The 20,001-nt window shown below is 35.9% G+C and overlaps 1 protein-coding gene across 6 annotated transcripts in view; it reads left to right on the plus strand.

Moving 5' to 3' along the window:
• SOX6 (SRY-box transcription factor 6) overlaps positions 1 to 20,001 on the plus strand; it is a 380,567-nt gene that overhangs the window by 341,885 nt on the left and 18,681 nt on the right. For all 6 annotated transcript variants that reach the window (XM_063437585.1, XM_063437584.1, XM_063437583.1 and 3 more), the window contains 2 exons: positions 14,713 to 14,821; positions 19,671 to 19,844. In XM_063437585.1, coding sequence (XP_063293655.1) covers positions 14,713 to 14,821; positions 19,671 to 19,844 — 283 coding nt within the window. The remainder of the gene's footprint in view (positions 1 to 14,712; positions 14,822 to 19,670; positions 19,845 to 20,001) is intronic.

A 20,001-nucleotide genomic window follows, 5' to 3' on the forward strand; every position in this document is an offset into this window, starting at 1 on the left:
CAAAATGAACAGATACTTTTGAAACAAGTGATTTAGAAATGATTTACTGTGTAAAGCGATTTAACATGACCCATATTGTATCAAGACAGATAGCTCTCATATAAGTTTTCCTTTTTTTCTTTAAATAAATGAAAAGTTGTCCAGAAAGAGAGGAAAATGTTTAAAGGCAACTTGTCTGATATTAAGGAAAAAGGCTCGAGATAATCTAACGGGGCGGTTGGAAGGGATATTAAATATTGATTTATCCTGAAGGAAGGACCATTCTAAAAAATGAGGTTAAGTGCGCCTTGCAATCTATCAGATCAATTCATCGGGAATACAACGGGAGCTGCTGCTGTCAGTACAATACACCATGAATCTTAAAGATTGGGACGTGCCTCAGTAATGATTTAATCAAAATCTGCTGGCTCGCCAAATTCCAGCGGAAGGAGAGACAATACATTCAATGCATAATTGCTTAGCACTTTTTATATATAGCATTTGTCATCTCTGCTTTTATAAACATTGCATTTTCATAAAAAAGAAAAACCTAATTTGCACACAAGAAAGAAAAAAAAAATGAATAACTAGAAACTTTTCCCCTCAATCTAAAACCTTCAGTTTATGTAAAATATGGGATGCAAAGCACAAATTTCAAACCTTTAATTGAAGTCAAATTTCAGGTATTCTCTAGTAATTTGCAGGAGTTTTCCAAGTCTAATGATTCAGAAATTGCATTACATTCCTTTTATTAGTACTGCTATAAAAATAGATTTTTATTTTTTTGTAACGTACAATAGTTGTGAAAAGAATGAATACAAATTAAGAAATGTACTGCTTACGGGAACTTGTAATAAATGTGTGTGCATTTTTGTAAATCCATATAACCAGCAGAATACATGTGTTGCTTACAGTAAATACAGTCGCCTGACTACAACCAGACACCTGTATCTAAAGAGCTGCTACATGTCCTAATGTTTGCACAGAGCCTGGCCTATACCTCCATAAAGTCTCCTGTATAGCAGGAAGGGAGAATGGTGTAATTTACGGTGAGATCAAGCGGAGAAATTCTTTTCTCATTTAGGTGAGGATCCGAACGGGATCCAATGTGATAGTGAGAGGGATTTAATGCAATACAATTGGCTTCTCTATTGCAGTGCAAACCAACTGTGAGTATTCACGTTATTGGTATTGAAAAGGTTAAAACAGCAGCTTCAGCACCAGAAATTCTGATACAAGATATTTGAGCTGTTTGGCACATCACTTTCCAAGCAATTTTCTACTGTATTTTTTGAGTGTTTCAGCACCGCCAAATAAAGTATTTGGACATCTCTTAAGTTTGCCACAGACTGATTGTGTACCAACCGAAAGCTGATTATGTTCTTTTTTCAGACATGAGTAATTTCAAGCTCGTGGCGTTCTGCTGTATCTAATGTCAGCCATTGGAGAGCTCAATAGCGTGTGTTTTCCCTACTACATACATTGACGGAGCATTTATTCTAGTGGTGATCTCCCCTCCCCAAAAAAGCAACCACAGCTCAGAAAATGTCAAGATTAGTAACTCAAGACAAAAGTAGCATGTGTGACTTAAGTATTGTTTATCTATATTTCGAATAGGGAAGGTTTCCAGGAGCTTGTTTAGGAGGAAAAGTAGAGTTTTGTTGAAATAACTCATCCTAGCTTGCACAATTTTTAGGAAATGAATGTGGAATATTTAGCCTAGGAACGGGGCATCTTAAGATCCATTTATAGAGACCGTTAGGGTTATTTAGAAGGGTGGGGCAAAAGTGATAAATGTGAAGTAATCGCCATGGAATCCACTGGAATGTTCCCTCTGATTGATAGAGTTTTAGAACTTTGCTCCAGAATGGCTCCTTATATGGGATCTTCAAGATATTGCAATTGTTGCAACATTTGCCTCTGTTTTAAGATACAAGCGCTGGGAGGTCTGCTACAGTATGACACCCCACACTGGGAACACAATCTATATATAGATTGTATCGCTGTGGTGGAATCTAAGACAAGCATCGTTATACATGCTGGTTTTGGCATTCCGTAGGTACAATTTTAGTTCGGTAAGCCAATCAGCTCAGTCAAAGACAAAACAAAATAGTTATCTGCTCTGCAAGGTCTAACCCAACACACTATCAAACCATGGGATGATTTCAATGCATGGAGAGTCAATGGCAAGACAATAAAATCAATGGACCAACTTAAAAATCCTACATTATGCTACCAGTGTGGCCAAATGCAGAATTGCAATGTATTTATTAATGTTTTAATTAAGATTTGTGCATTGGAGGGAGCAATTCCACATGTTTGAGTGAGTGGTGGAATTGTGATGAATATGTACAGGAAAAGATTGACAGCTTGTGTGATTAATATAATATAGCATAGAAGCAAAGAAAATGAATAGCAGAATTTGGGCAAAAATACAGTATATGTATTGCTATAAACCTGTTATTAAGCAGTCAAAATGAGCAGGATATGATTAGAAACAAATGAATTACAAAAGTATCCACACGCATTTCACGTCCCAGCTCAGTTAAATCCTGATTGGCCAGTTCTAAGTGTCCAGCTTTGAATGTTCCCACTAGGGCACAGAACTTGCAGGCAATTTTATTCTTTGGAAAATTGACAAATTCTACTTATTTATAAGGCAAAGTCCCTGAATAAATGGCTTCTCACATATCTTTAAACATGATCAGCTGCACAGCGTGCTGTCCTCTTTGTGCGTTCTTTAAATTAAAGAAAGGACTTACAATGCCAGTTTGTCTGCAAACAAAGCTTTCTTTATCATTTTACTGGGATATGTTTCTGCTGCGTAGAATTGGTTACATTGATGGCAAAGTCCAATTATTGTCCTAGATTTGAGCTGTGTAATATTTTAGTGGCCAAACAAACCTTAATCATCTTTTGTGATATTTGCCTGATTTGCTTGTAGTTTCACAACTACTGTGCACTGCAACTCCCATCATCCTGTTTTAATCGTTTTCTTTCTGCCATTTCTTAAAGAAATGTAATAGATACCATAATATCTTACCCTCCTAGTCCAGTGTAAAAGTGGGCAAACCTGTCCTTCTGCAGATGTTGACAAATACATTTCTTTAAGTCAGCTGTGATGGTGAAGTGGCATTGCCTTTGCGTATAATTGCAATACGCCAGTTCCTCATTGCGTCAGTGATCGAACCCTGTAGGTCTTATAGATTAAAGATATAATTCTCACTTTTGTAAATAACCATGTATGTCTCTGTTATCACATTTGGTTTGCTTTGAGAAAGTTTAAAATTATTATTTCAGCAGAAATGTAGGTATAAAAAAAAAAAATATTGATTTTTATTTTCTTCCTTAAAAACCTTTGCAGCAATAAAATCGTAAAATTCACAGTTAAATTCCGTGCTCGGTTTGGCAATGAAAAGGTTAAAAAGAGATCTTTATAACTAACACAGCTGACAGTCTGCATTGAACAACACAGACTTTTTTGAATTCTCCTGGTGTGCTTGTTATATTAAATAATGTTTTGAGGGAACACTGGCTAAAATTAGTCACATTTTCACACTGAGCCAAATAGATAGAGCGTTGGTCTGCATGAAAACAGGTTACTTTAACAACTAGATTACCTTCAAAGTTGGCTGACAGGTCAGACTTTTTACTAAACTCATTTAAAGTTCCAGATTATTGGCCACTAAAAGAGCAAAGTAAATCATTTCTGGATTATATCCAGACGTTTTACGTTTTTGCTTGAAAAAGAATCAATGCGAATCTTAAACTAAATTCGTGACCATAGATCGTCCGTGAAAACAATCACTGCATTTAAATGTTCCCGAGAATTCTATTTACTAAATGTTGATTTGTTGCGGTTTTTGTTTGTCTGTTTGTCTGTTGTGTTATCGACAGTAAGACACACTTTATAACTTTCATTCACTCTGATCGGCATTTAAAGTGTCCGCAATTTATCCACAAACACAGAGTTTCTGGGGGAATGTAAATTGATGCACCAAGAGAATTGCATTCAATTAATTATTACTTGTAGCATGTAAGCGTGCAATAAAATCCTCTCATCATTCTGTCTTTGTCACTAATGGCCCTCTCTGATTTACAGCACGTTTAAACGATAGGAGTCCTGGCAAGTCCCATCAGGGGCTCAGAGCAATGATTTGCACCAGCTCCGTACTGCAAAACCGCTTTAAATGTTACACAGACAGTGAACTAACACACGTGTAAACCAAATAGAACTGTTTGTAAATATTTGAATCTTTTTTTTTTTTTTTATTGCAAAAATGATGAAGGGCTGAGATAGTATTGTTATTTTTTGTTTCCCCGTCAGAAGGGTTTAACTTGGCAAGACAATGTGAAGTGGTTGTTAATCTGATAGTGAGGAATGCTTTGCATTATTACATTTATATTGTTAATAAGACGTAGATGAAATCAATCATCTCCGACTCCAACAATATGGTTATTTTTACAATAATAAAAAAAAAAAAAAAAAAAAAAAAAAAATTTTGCTGCCGGGCCTGAAATGTATTTTAAGAGATAAGCATTGGCCTTTAGTCTCATTAGATTAGATTTCTAAAATCATAATATTCTTATATTTTATTAATTTTAAAATCAACGTGATAACATTACTAAAGTGTTTTTTATTTGCGAATAAGCAAACTACTGCAGTAGCAATTTTTGCAAACATTTTTTTTTAAAGTTTATATTTTAAGATCTTCCGTTTTTTTTTTCGTGTATGTACAAAAAAAAACAAAACGGAAGATCTTAAAATCTAAACTTGAAAAAAAAAATGTTTGCAAAAATTGCTACTGCAGTAGTTTGCTTATTCACAAATAAAAAACACTTTAATAATTTTATAGAGCCTTTACCAGGTTCATGGGTCTGGTAAAGGCTCTACAATAACGTAGTTTAAGTCTGAGTTTTTGTAATGTGTGTGAGATCAACAGCTGTTGCAATGTTCCAAGAAATCCACAAACTATCATTTGCTACCAACCGGTGTTGTCCTTTCCATTCCACGTTTAAACATTTAAAACGCTTAGTCTTTAAAAGGTCATCTCAGTATTAATCTATTCTTTAGTCTTTACTAGTCCCTTGGTTCTGCCGTTGTGCATTATGGGAATCTTTGCAGAAGCGAAAAGGATGTATTTCTTGATATTGGTCTGAAAGTTAAAAGGTAGAGGCAAAAGATGTAAACACATAAAAACATTTATTTCGAGTAAAAGATGAGAACACTCTGGTTTAAGTACACAATTCACTGCACAACTGCAAACAGTTTAGCTAAACTTGTCCCAAGTATTCCTACATATTTAGAAACAGCATAAACGTAATTTACAGCTTGCCGTTTACTCTAAACTCCGCGGAATGCAATGCTGCCGTGATCTAAGTGTACCGGCTTACATTACAGCCTTTATGGCTCTTGTTTGATGGAGTGATCAGTAAAAATTTAATGACACTATAAAATAATAAAAATGCCATTAATTTAGCTCGAATCCTGAATGTAGTGGTTGTAAAGTTACATTAATAAACAGAATATATATATTTTTTTGAACAACAAAAAGCATTGTTATGTGAGAACGTATAAATAACGCACATCAATTTAAAAGCCATTTTAGTGTTGGCTCGCCCATTATTACAGAATGGCCAATAAGTGTATAAACTATAGTATATAAAATTTTATGAATATATACTGTGCCCATCAAGAATCCTGCTTTTATCTTAGTGCAGGGAGCAAACCCATTATCAAACCCCTTATTTTATACCGCTCTCTTTGTAACTAGTCAGTTCTAAATCCGGTCACTCTCTCCGTGCTGCTCAGGCCGTAGTGTCGGGTAAAACCTTCTCTACTTACACAAAGAGAATCCATGCTGTCAGCTTTATGAGTCCAAAGAAAGTTGATAATTTAATGGAAAATGAACTGTGATGGTCTAAGGCCTAAATGTCTGGTTCGACAACTCCAGAAAGAAGGCATAGCCATGTAACAGTGTGTCTATTATTCACTTTGATAATACACTCTTATGATGGATATTGTACAATTAAACATTCATCGATCTACATGTGGATTGTGGGTGGAGTCAAGGCCACCAAAAATATATTAAAAATGCAGAAATGCTGTAATGTATGAGGAAACGTTGGAGACGCAAACTCACCTTAATAATAAATCTACTGAACAACTGCAGCGTCAACAGTCTACTCTAGTGTATAGAACAAATATGAAATGTATGGCCGAAATCTCCCCAATCTAACACAGTCATGCTAGTTCACTTATAAAACAATCAAATACAAAGCAACCACTATTACCATATCATTAACATATTACCATTATTATCATATAACCACTGTTACCATATTACCACTATTATTATATCATACTTTTATCATATTACCACAATTATTATATCACCACTATTTTCATATTACCACTGTTATCATATTACCACTATTATTATATTACCACTATTATCATATCACGACTGTTATCATATCACACGTTTATCATATCACCAATTTTATCATATCACCACTGTTACCATATCATCAGTATTATTATATCACACTATTATAATATTACCACTGTTATTATATCACAGTATTATCATATTACCACTATTATTATATCACCACTATTTTCACATTACCACTGTTATCACATTGCCACTATTATTATATCACACTTTTATCATATCACCACTATTATTATATCACACTTTTATCATATCACCACTATTATTATATCACCACTATTTTCACATTACCACTGTTATCACATTACCACTATTATTATATCACACTTTTATCATATCACCACTATTATATCACACAATTATCATATTACCACTGTTATCATATCACACTGTTATCATATCACTACTATTATTATATCACCACTATTTTCACATTACCACTGTTATCACATTACCGCTATTATTATATTACCACTATTATCATATCACCACTGTTACCTTATCACCACTATTATATCACACTATTATCAAATTACCACGGTTATCATATCACACTATTATCATATTGCCACTATTATTATATCACCATTATTACCATATTACCACTATTAGTATATCACACTTTTATCATATTACCACTATTATTATATCACCACTATTATCATATCACCACTGTTACCTTATCACCACTATTAATATATCACACTATTATCATATTACCACTGTTATCATATCACACTTATTATATAATTAATATTATTATATCACCACTATTATCATAATACTACTGTTAGCATATCACACTTATTATATAATCACTATTATTATATCACCACTATTATCACATTACTACTGTTATTATGTCACATTACTATCATATTACCACTATTATTATATCACCACCATGATCATATCACCACTATTACCATATTACCATCATTCATAAAGAAAATAAAAATATTCTCTAAACTGGGCATTCTCAGGAAGTGACAACGATCTTGCAAATTTTACTTCAAAGCAGACAAACTGAGAAAAGTGTATTTGACATTTATCATTTTTAGCTTAATATTTGCCAATTCTCTACAATCTACTGCTTAATGAATAAACCCCAGTGAGTGCCGGTTTCTAAAGGATATAGTACGCCATATCGTTTTAAAACAACCTGTGTTTTTTATTTTAAGTAAAATATGAATATTCGTTTAATTGAAGCCCAGGGCTGACGTGCAGAATTAGTGATAAATCTTCAAATTAGCCGGATGTAGTTTTTTTTTCCAACATATTAATCATACTTTTTAACTGCATTGTCAATGCAGCAATAGCCACTGCTTAGTAGCCCCCCTCCCCCCCCCCCCCCGACCCACCATTCATTACATCACAGTAACGTTGTGAGAAGGCAGAGTGTGTTTTCTAATGAAATTGATGTCTTTGCTCAATCCTAGTGATGAGAATTAGTTCATGGGAGAATCGCAGGCCAGCGAGATTTCCTGCTCCACCTTCTTATTACAAATCCAGAAACAAGTGGATCTCATTTATAATAAAGTGCTGCTTGTGCCTCCGACAGTCCTAGAAAATTACCTCAAATTATCTTAATGTCACGGGTAATCCCCCACACACGACATACTCAATAAATCTGAAAATAATACATCATCATAATGTATCATTAAAACTTTAAACAAAGGGTTTTCTTGCTTAGAACTGGCCTTCTATAACCACACGTTCTACACACACATCGACACTCAGTGATGTCATTTTCATTCCTACCACAGAATCTGAAATTACGTGGCTTTCTGCCAGTTTAAAAGCTGCTTTTTTTCCTGCCACTGACAGTTTCGGAGTGCTCCGAAATAGTTGAGGCCATGATTTGACAGTGTTAGAAATCGCTACATCTGCCCCTCCCATCCAAACTACGGACCTGAGAGCGTACGCTTAGCGTTGTAGACAGGAAATCGCGACAGTTCGCAAACACTACCTCACGTCTGCTCCATGTCAGGCTCACCACGAAAGTTCTATTTTTTTTTTTTTTATTAAAAAAAGTGTCTATATAAAAAAAGCACGTGCATAACAAGACGTCTATATAAAACCTTTACGAAGGATTTGACAAACAGTTCAGTTTTGAAACATATCTTCGAGAAATGATTGTGTAATGGTAAAAATGACAAGAGGCAAATTTAAAAGCGCACATGTTTGAGACACATTTAGTCCATATAACCCTACGTCAAAGATTTATAGATTGAGAAGCCAGAACATTTCTTCTTACATAATGAGTGGCAGACGTTTGCCTTTTTCCTAGCTGACAGGTGTGCAGTAGATTTACAGGGAAGTGAGTTGAGATGTAGGATAAATACGGAGTGTCCTGCAGCCTTTTCTTTTAATTTGCCATTGAACCCTGCGATGGATTGAACATCATATGTTTATCTAAGCTTTTTTTGGTTATTTTTGTCTGTTAGGTCTTGGATAAAGATATTAATTTATCTAATAATACCAGTTTTTACTTGATAGAATAAAACCCTTGTTAATTACAGAGACTTTGTTAACGCTTTGCTTGTAATCAGTTCAGGCTGGCCTCTCCATTAATGTAGTTATAAATACTTGATGCTCCCAAAGACATTTGTCTCTTATGTGCATATGCCTTAAAAAAAAAAACCCACGGTAAAAAGTCTTTCATAGAAAAATTGGTGACCCCCCCCCCTCTTAAAGCCAAACAAATCAATTCCAATATCAAAGTTATCGACTTATACTGTAACTAATATAATACCCCCTTTTCCACCCTTTTCATTTTGAACATGAGATAAAGTCATACATCAACTGATAGCTATTGAATATGTGTTAGGAACAAGCAACAATGCTGTTTATTGACTTTTTGAAGAATGAATGGGTGTTAAATTGTAACATTTGAACAATATAGGCCAGGCTTCCCCAAACTCCGGCCCTCCAGATGTTGCTGAACTACAACTCCCATGATGCCGGTGAAATAGCTCAGTGGGCTAATGCATCAGCAGAATCTGTTCTAACCCTTGGGTCGCAGGTTCAAATACCGGCAGGGTTGACTCAGCCCTTCATCCTTCTGAGGTTGATAAAATGAGTACCATTAAATTGGGTGATAGTAACAACCCCTGGATGTTGGGCTAAGGTAACATCCCCAGGACGTACTTGGATACCAGAGTAATCGGAATGTACCTTTCCTGGTTAAATACTTTGTTATTATTATAGAATCATGGGAGTTGTAGTTCAGCAACATCTGGAGGACCGGAGTTTGGGGAAGCCTGATGTAGAGCTATCATATCCACCCTAAAAGCCAGGTTTAATGTATGCATTTTAACTTAACTCTTTGTGTATTAGTCTACTACATGATAAATCACTGATCATGTACAGCTACTACTCAATATATTATACTAACCTATTGAAGAAGGTGAGCAGATGGACAGAGACATCCAAAGATATATGTAAAGATAGAAATAAAGTGAACTTGCTTCCATTCATGTTGGTAAAAAATAGCAGTTAAGCCGTTAATACCATCAATCAATAATTGTCTGTGGATGTTTCCATGGTCCACTACTGATTTTAACGTCTGCATGCTCTTACTGGTACAGACCCCCTGCTATCAGCATTTAGGATTTTCTGAATGAGGCAAATAAAAATGCATTTTTCAGTGCCCACTACACCTGTGGTCGTCTGAGGAAATTGCCCTAAACAGTGTTTTCACTAGCAGCTGATTTTAGTGAATTGAAAACTGAATTGAATACTTTAGGTGAGTTACAGCTTCGATCTTTTAGATTCAATGTTGCTACTTTTTTTTCAGTTCAGTTTGCTGTTTAGTGTTTTCATACAGAAGGCTTCTCACTTTTAATTGAAAACTACATACACAATGGGTAGCTTGTAATGCTTAATGGAGCACACTACGTATCATAGCCAATACAGCTTGTGTAGTGGTTGTGGTGCCAAGTAGGCCCTGGTTGCCTTCCAGTGTAGTGAAACCATTTAAGGACTGTTTAACAGCATACCTTGGTCTGCTGAGTGCTCTATGCTGCCTCCTCTTTAGACAGAAGCTCTTGCACTGAGTTAAACCCGATGGTGCACAGTATTGTGCTTTTTGGCTGAGGTCGTCAGCTGGGTACATCGCAGGGCTTAGCTCAAGTTTATCAAAGAGAAGCTACTTTTAGGAGCTTTCATCTGAAGGGGAGGTTGTGATGGGCACCTGGCACACCCCAGGACAAAAATAGTTTAAACCCTTTTTAAACGGTTTGTCTCTAAATTGTGGGAGGGTGTCAGGGCTCCACTGGGATCATAACCACTACAGTAGGGTTTCATGGTTAGGGCGATTCAAGTATTCCTTTAATCAATGGAATAAGTATATTTTCCGTATACAGCATATTGGGAGTTTGCAGTCATTGATTTATCTTTTCCATTTTATTTCATGCTGAAGCAGGTGTAAAGTTGAGCATGTTAGCGACTGCATCTGACAATGTGGTAATTTTTACCATCTAGTATAAAAACCTGGTGTTAGCGTTTAACATCTCCTATTAATCCATGGGAGATGTTAAAGGTTACGGCCGCCACTAATTACCAATCACTAACCATGAAAGTCTGTATCTTGGAAACATCTGGAAGTCGCTACCTTTACCGACAGCCATTTTTGAGATGACTGACTTGCCAGTATGGCAAGCACTTAAAGGAGCCCTGCGTTTGATATTATTTGATGGATTAATATTATAACACTGCATACTGCAATCTTTTCAAGGTAAACCTGGAAGCTTACACAGGGTTATTTACTAAAGTTACACATTTTTTCATTCTAACTTCTAAAGAAATGCAGAGTGAATTCAAAGTGAAGTAGCCAAACTAGAAAAATTCAACAAGCCAATTATGCAAAGTTTGTCTACTTTGGCCTTAAATTTGAAATTCACTTTGAATTCCTGTCAACGTCTGTAAACAACCCTGATATGGCTTAGGAATGTGATCAGACACCATGAATCTCCTACTTCGTCATTCTGCCATTAAATTCCGTGGTGGCCAAAATTCTTCATGTGAGTGCAGTCAGTGGGGAACTCGACCAGTGGCTGCTGTCCAAGCCAACATGTCTTACTTTGACATTTATGGCTAAAAAGAGAATCAAGAAACATCATTTGGTTATCAGCCCATTAAGAATGCAGGACGGCTTTTACAAAGTGTGCTAAGGTGTTGACTTAACAACTTTCCCTCTACTTCTGCTCAGGCAAAAAGATTGAAAAAATAACCACTCATGAAAGCATCAAGTTACCCCATAAACAGAGTGATATGAATTCCGTCACTTTTATGTGTCAGGTAATTGGGAACATATTAGCTGCAAACCTACGTCTAGGGCCATGAGTCGTATATTATTGCTGGATTCCCATAAATTTAGTGTGAACATACGTGATCCTCAGATATAAAGTGAAAAAAAGTAGACTTGAATCTTTTTGTTGCCACTTAGTAGAAGGTGACACCGGAAGAACAACAGTTGAAGGAATGTTACCTTTATGTGTGGTGGGAGACGTTTTACTCGTTAGTTTATCTTGATGAGTGGAAGAGGAATCAGTCTGGGCAGAATCGTACTTTTTGGAATGAAAACCCCTCCTTGCTTTGCCCCCATCCGGTTCTCCCAAATACTTAAACAGTGAGCAGCACTTACGAAGTGCATCCAAATCCAAAAAAAATATTACAACAGATATTAAGTTATTATCTCTTAAAGATCTTTCATCGCAACAAAGTCCCGATGTTTCCCTTTTGATGTCTTCACCCGCCGAGAACATAACTAGGTCAATGAACAATAGGCTGAACAGCAATGAGCGCTTTGCTTGTGCATAATGCATTAAGTATAACATGCAATGCTCTGTTCACCGAGCTAAGAGCAGTATTTTATGTTGGCAAATCCAAGCTGACATGACATTTAATATTGTTTTGTAGTAATGAACAACGAAGTCTCATTCACTCACAAGTGCAATACAATGCTGTGTTTTGTCTGAAGAGGCAACAACATGACAAGAGGGAGAACGTGTTTTGCTTTGTTTTCTAAACGAGAACAGTGAATTAATCATTACAATTGACTTTTCCAGGCAGTGATATGGAGGTGATAGGGGGAAACCAAGAGAAACATTCTAGTTATGTATTTCTTTCTCTATTGCTTGTATCTACTTGTAAAGTAAAACATTGTGAGATATTTCCTCTTCATCTTCTTCACAGGTGTATTATTTAAGCTGTTGGGATTTAATTTTAGCAGACTGCAGTCCAGGAACTGTATTTTTTTTAACTTAAGTTCCAATATATTATGAATTATTTAAAAAAAATAAAAATACATTTGGGTTAATGTCATGATATTACTTCAGAGACATTATATAAATACGCTATATAAAAGCGTTGAAGAAAAAAAAACATAGGCAGCACTCCAGGAAATAGAAGTGCGACGTTTCGGCTCCTAAGAGCCTTAATCATACATGATTAAGGTCCTTAGGAGACGAAACGTCGCATTTATTTTGGTGAGGTGGTGAACCCACGAACGAATTCACCTTCTATATCCTGGAGTGCTGCAAGTGTTTTTCTTCTTTGATACTACATTGGTGGATTCAGCGGTGTCCATCCTACACACAGAGCACCCCCTTGGTGGAAGACCGGAGCATATTTGCAGGACCTGAGTGCAGGGTATTCTGTTTTTGTTGGATTATATAAAAGCGTGTCACTCGTAGTCTGCTAGAAAGTCAGAAACTGTCATTCTCAGTAAGACTCATATCATTTATCAGTCAGTCCACGTGGAGGTTTATAATACCAAACCCTTTTTTATTAGTAGTTAAATGGATCTGAAACATTTTATGTGTCGTTCATTGACCATATTTATTGGGAATTCCACCCGTATTCCGTCCATTGTCTTTTGTTCTATACATGGCATAAAGCACACTTTGGAGAATTGGATGGAGAATGTTTTGTAAATGTCCAACTCAGCTGGCCCCAACCTCTGTCATTCTACAGTCACATCAGAGAGTGCCGAATATAGACCATTAGTGCTGTTTAATTTATCAATAGGGTTGTGGTGGCTGTGATTGTATTTTATATTTAAGGACCTTAGTATAGGGTTAACATAATTAGAACCTATTTATATTTTTTTATTTTTCTAATGTTTTAAAATATTTGGTGAAACTTTTGGTTAATTTTAGAATTCCTTCTTTTGTTGTATTTTTATAACAAGATTTTTACCTAGGGGGAATATGAGCTATGTTTCCAGAATTAATTCCCACTATTTGATACAATGATCAACTACGGTTGCAGTTTTTTACTTTAGGTTTTCGCAAATCACATTTTAGCGACAATAAAACTGATTAGTGCAATGAACTATTTCAACTTGGAATATGGTCAAATAAATGGAAATATAATTTAGTCTCAACATACAATTCTGCTCTAGTGAACAACTAGGTTTGATTGTATTAATATTCAAGTCGTGCTATAATTATCACTGAACAATAATTCAAATCATCAATTATGCAGGATCATTATGCATATGTTATCTACATTATATTTAATCAGCGTGAATGGCTGACTCCATGACAGCCACCCTCTGTCTCCCCAACCCAGATCACCATGTGTATGTTAGGTCTTTGCCAAGACAATTAACAAGGCGACTTGGCTTACCCTCGAGAAAAATCTTGTGTGATCACCTTTGTCCCCAAGCAAGTTCACTGCTAAATACATTGAAGTATTTCCTGAAGTTTATCAACTTAGAAAAAGTTAGTGACAATTTGGGTCAACGGAAGTCTTTGGTGTAATCAAGTTGCTTCTCGAAAAAGTTCCACTGAAATACATGGCATCTCAATTAGAGTAAGGGATGCTTGGATATGTCAAAATATCAACTTCTTCAATTCTACACTTACTATTCTAGCAGTTGTAGAATAGGTGGCTTTTGGAACAGAAAAACAAACACACAATATTAAGGAGGCTGAGTATGTGGATTTGATCCTCAAAGTCCTCACTCGGAATGCAGAAATAAAGTAAATGGGCCATAACACAAAAAAGGAGTCTTCAAGTGATGTCCTAATGACCATTAAGTGGACCTGACTATATTTAGTTTTTTATTATTTTGACCCATTGTGGGTCTTTGTTAAGCCTAGGTCAGTAGTAAGCATGGTACATGTTTCCAAAATGTATTATTATAAATAGAACAATTCAATTATTCGAACTTTGCTGGCAATGAGTTGTTTTTTGATGCATATTTTATATATTTATAAATTGATTATTATTATTAATTATTTGTGTTTATTTTTATATTCCCTAGGAGAGAGCACATTATGAAAATATGAGCTCACAGCTTACTGGAAAACCAAATGAGGATGGAAAAATGGGTCCTGGTGTCATTGACCTTACTCGACCCGAGGATGCCGAAGGTGAGTTGATTTTACTGATAGTGACACCATACGTTTTATAAACATAAGAGGGAGCTCTTGGTTCCTGGATGTTCTTTATTCTTTGCATCAGCACCAATGATTTAACAAGCTGTGTGAATTGTGGACCTGAATGTGTGTTGTATTTTCTCTATTTTACTAAAAATAAGTCACAGTATTATCTTTAAATTGTAAGAGGACACTCCATTCATATGCCAGTCACCAACAGAACGTAAGAGTTTGGCCTCATATTCATTCTGTGTTTTTCTTTACATTCAAATCTCAATAGTTTTGCTATAAAATTCAAAGGGTTAAAAGCACAGTGCCACTGCATCCAGACCATTTCAGCCAATGAGATAAGCCATGCCCCACTGGGATTAGCTGTATGAGAGGTTGTGGCTGTCCAAAGGAAGTAGTGGAGGTGGGAGCAGTATCTAGCTCCCCTAAGATAAGAAGTCAAACTATTCTAAAAGGGTTTGACTCATAACAATAAGGGGAGGGGCAGTACACCAACAAACTCTTGACATCATAGCCACTGCATTGCGCTGCAGTGGTTATGGTGTCTGAAGTTTTGCTTTATATACTTTGGAACTGTTTGAGGAAGTGAATAAAATGTTGCTAGCACACACTTATCTCATATGTTTGAAAACATGAATGTAAGTCACGTGTACCTGAATTAAAAGAAAATGCCACTTTCAGGTTTGGGTTTAATGATCACATATATTTCTGTGTGTCTGCACGATGCTGGTTTGTATGCTGCCTATAGTTTCCCCTTTTTCAGTGTGTGGATGTGGATATTTTATGCATTGAGCAAACAATTGGAAAATTCTCAAAATAACCAAAAGCGGTCAGTAAATAGCTTTATCGGGATTGTAATCTTCTGAATTGTGAAGAAAAACAATTGGGTGTTTAACATAACAGAAAAGAAGATCATTAAGTAGACTATTTGTTAACTTATTACAAATGATGTGGAAAATGCATCATCAATCTGTTTTATCACATTGTTACCCATGAATATTTAATGGTTTTGCTAATTTGGCTTGTGTATTTATTTTCACTGCCTTGTACTGATTGTAGAAAACTATCACATAATATTTTACAATGCTTGTAGACCAATGCTTGCAAAACAGTCAATTTGTCTGTGTTAATTAACAAATTGTGCATGCAATGTAGCTATCCTTAAAACGTGCTATTACATTGTATTTTATTGACAGTGTCACGTTTTGCATTGGCATAAACTTAAGTGAAAACTATACAGACGATTAAATTGTGCTTATTTACGTGTGAAATCCCAGAACGTCACACTTCGGCAGTTAAAGTACTCTTTACAGAACCCTCTGCCCATTGCGGTGGGATCTGGTACTTTAAAACCTGATACTTCTTCTTTCGATGAAAGGCTTTTATGGTGTCGATAGAGAGAGCAATGTCGATTTCCTAAATAAACCACGAGCCACCTGCCTGTAGATGACACTATTACTCCTTGTGATTTACACGTCAGGCACGGTCACTTCCCTAAGCATACAGGACACACAGAAATGGGGAAAGTAAAATTTAAAGGATCACTATAGGGTCAGGAACACACACACGTATTCCTGACATGTATTCCTAAATGGTGTTTAACCCACCATTTAGGTGACTTGCCCCCCCTTACATCCCCCTATAAAAGTATAAAGCTCACCTTATTTCCAGCACAGTGGTGGTACACCGGTGCTGGATCCGCCCCCTTTGTGACATCATCGAAATGGGCGATTATTAGCCAATCCAATGCCTTCCCATAGGGAAGGCATTAGATTGGCTAAAATCGGCACAGGGGCGGGGCCAAAAGCCATTTTGGCCAATCAGGACCTCCTTATAGAGATGCATTGAATCAATGCATCTCTATGAGGAAAATTAAGCATCTCCATGCAGAGCGTGGGGACGCTGAACATCAGGGCTGTTTACTGTGCAGCCCTGAGCCAGGAAGACCCTCCAGTGGCCATCTAAGGAGTGGCCACTTGGATGTGCCCCTAGGGGCAATGTAAACACTGCCTTTTTCTCTGAAGGGAGCTATTATACGCACCAGAACAACTACATTAAGCTGTAGTTGTTCTGATGACTATAGTGTCCCTTTAAAGATCATTTCATCCATATAGATACACTGTGAGCATCAGCTGCTTTCAACACTTAAAATTAGCTTTTCAGAATGTATGCTTGATGATCTTCCTATACTAATGATTTTGCATTTTTTTGCAATCTAGAAAAGAATGTCCTTGATTGTCAATTCTTTTTAATGTCTAAATATTTATAGTTGCTATGGCCAGTTGAACTAAAGGGAAAAAAAAGCAAAAAAAAAAAAAGCAAAAGGTTTGAAAGGAAAATGCTTTGCTAAGACAAAGATGTGACTATACTGGTGGCTCAACCACAACAAGTCTTAAAGATCTCTGTCCTTGGAAAAAAACACAGCTATTTTTAAAAAAGACTGGAATATTTTCCAAGACAGAGTAAAAATAGGATATTCAGTTTTATGCTGAAAAAAAAAAGAAAAAGCACAGTTATTCATTTTTCATCAAGATAAAAAGAATAAAAAAAAAAAGAACTCTAATTTTTGATATCCAAAATATATGCAATTTAGTAAAAAAAAAGAGTAAACTTGCACTACAACACTGAAACTATAATATGGGGGAAAATATAAGTAGACTTTAACTGGGTAGAATTTCCTGCATTTTGCAAAGCCACGAGCCACATGTATCATCTCACCGCAAAGTCATTAAGTCTTTTAAAAACTCAGATGAAAAACATTAGTGTTTACCGCAGAAAGCTTTCTAGCCCTCTTTGTTCATTCACATATGGTGGAATTCTCCAAACATTTTGTACGTTTGACGAAGCTGCCTCCATCAGGCCTGCTTTCAAAAAACAAGGGAAAGAGAGAAAAACGTAGAACCTCGGCAAGTATCCCTGAATCAAAACACAGGATATAAAATGACGGAAAAAGAGTTACTAAACTCAAACTGCAGGGAGTCTTATTTTTTACAATCCAGTTAAGCAAGGTGTTAAATCTAAATATTCTACGTTCAAAAGTAAAAATTAAAAACCGAAGCAAAATACTCCCGAAAAAAATCAATTCAAAGAAACAAAGCATTATCATAACTTGTGAAAAAATAACCTCAGCGTTAACTGAGAAGACAGTAACCCCATTAGATTGGGAAAATAAATGTAAGAAACTTGTCTTCTCATGTAAAAAATCTAGTTTATTGACTGTTATAATAAATCCCACATTATAGCTGTTACTGGGTGCAATGTGCGTTCACCCCATTAATGCTGCAGGGTACACCAACCTGTATGGATACCCGCTGGGTTTTATCAGCTGCACCATTTTTTGATAACAATCCTAACCTGGAAATGTATAAATATAATATAGTGACGACTGTACTAGTTATAACTGTACAGTAAGGAATGCAACAAATAAAAATAAGACATTTTTATATTATTTCCATGGATCTTTGTTGTCCTTTTCTGCCAATGTTTTTGAGATTCTTTAAACACAGTGATGGGAGAGATATCATCTTTCACAGGTGGATAAACAATTAAATGGCTGTGTCTGTTAAACAATTTCAATGAACTTTATAAACCTGGACAAAAGAGACAACAAATTAGTTTGCTCCATGTATAACCCGTGCCGTGGAGTGGTCCCGCAGTCTTGATGGATCTCGACAGACTGGGAGCAAGCTGCATTTTTTTTTCACTGCACAATAAACATAGCTGTCACTGTAATATAAAGTGAAATCAATCCATCGGCTAAGCTGAATGCATTTTACATGAAATTAATGTACTGTAGGCAGAGCAACAAAAAGGTACTTGATTCATTTTGCATGTATCGGTGGCTTTTCCCATATGAACCATAAATAACTTTGCAAATATTAAAAGAAATTGTGCAAAGCTGGCAGTCAGATCATTCTTGACAGTGATTAAAATGTTGATTACTCACGAAACTGCAAAGACTTCCAATCCAGAACAAGTTTTTTGAGATACATCAGGAGAGATCTACAAAATAGTGAGCAATTTGGGAGTTTTCAGTGTATTATAACAATACAATTAATTAATGCTAGATAGTTCATAAATATAATTCCATATTCTTAAACACTCATTAATCTATACACCTAGCATATGTGTAAAGGTAGAACGTAGGCTGAACGTAAGCAACCATGATCCTCTGCTGGGCATATAGTCAAGGATAAAAAACTAGAGATCTACACACCAATACACTATAACCTAAAAATGTATAGATGTTACTTTTTGGATGCTTGCATTCAGTTTCAAACCAAGTACGATTCGTTCAAATTTTGGATGATCAGCGATTCTTCTAGATTCCTCAACTCCGAAACACTATATGGAAATAAACCAATCAGGCAATGGACAAGCCATTTAATTTGTTTCGTGATAATTTGTTAATCCGAAAGATTTTTCCCAAAATTATGGCATGGATGAAATTTGTCCAGACTGAAACGCCACATGGCGAAACCTAATTCACCAAAACAATATATATTTTTTCACCCTGGACAAGTCAAATGTTTTACCCTTCTAAATGATAAATTGTCCATTGTATCGTCTGCATACTACGAGGGGTTCATTGTGTATAAATGTGCACCCATTTTTTAGCTCTGAGGTTATTTCCTTATTTCCCCTTATTCACAGTGGCAACAAAGAGAAAATAAATGTTACATTTTAAGCTGACTGATTGGGCAAATTTCTATTTTACGTTTTTGTAAAATATTTGTAAAAATTTTAAATGTTGATTTCACTTTTTTTGTATTACACTCACGTCACAAGAGTAAAGCCTTAATTCCCTTACACAAGTTTTATTGTTGGTCTACAGGAGGCACCACGGTAGTTGAAGCGCGGGTCTACCGAGACGCACGTGGAAGAAGTAGCAGCGAGCCTCACATCAAGCGACCAATGAATGCTTTCATGGTTTGGGCAAAGGATGAACGCAGGAAAATTCTCCAGGCTTTCCCAGACATGCATAACTCCAATATTAGCAAAATCCTAGGTAAGAAACCTCGCAACATATTGTGTTATAGGACAACGGCCAAAACAACGCCCGGAGAGATATTTTCTTTTTAACCAACTCTTCCATGTGGGCAGCATTTACTTGGGGCAAATGATAAATCAAAATGTCACATCTATTACTAACATTAACACATACA

The sequence above is a fragment of the Pelobates fuscus genome, chromosome 12 (assembly GCF_036172605.1).
Source record: "Pelobates fuscus isolate aPelFus1 chromosome 12, aPelFus1.pri, whole genome shotgun sequence".
NCBI lineage: Eukaryota > Metazoa > Chordata > Amphibia > Anura > Pelobatidae > Pelobates > Pelobates fuscus.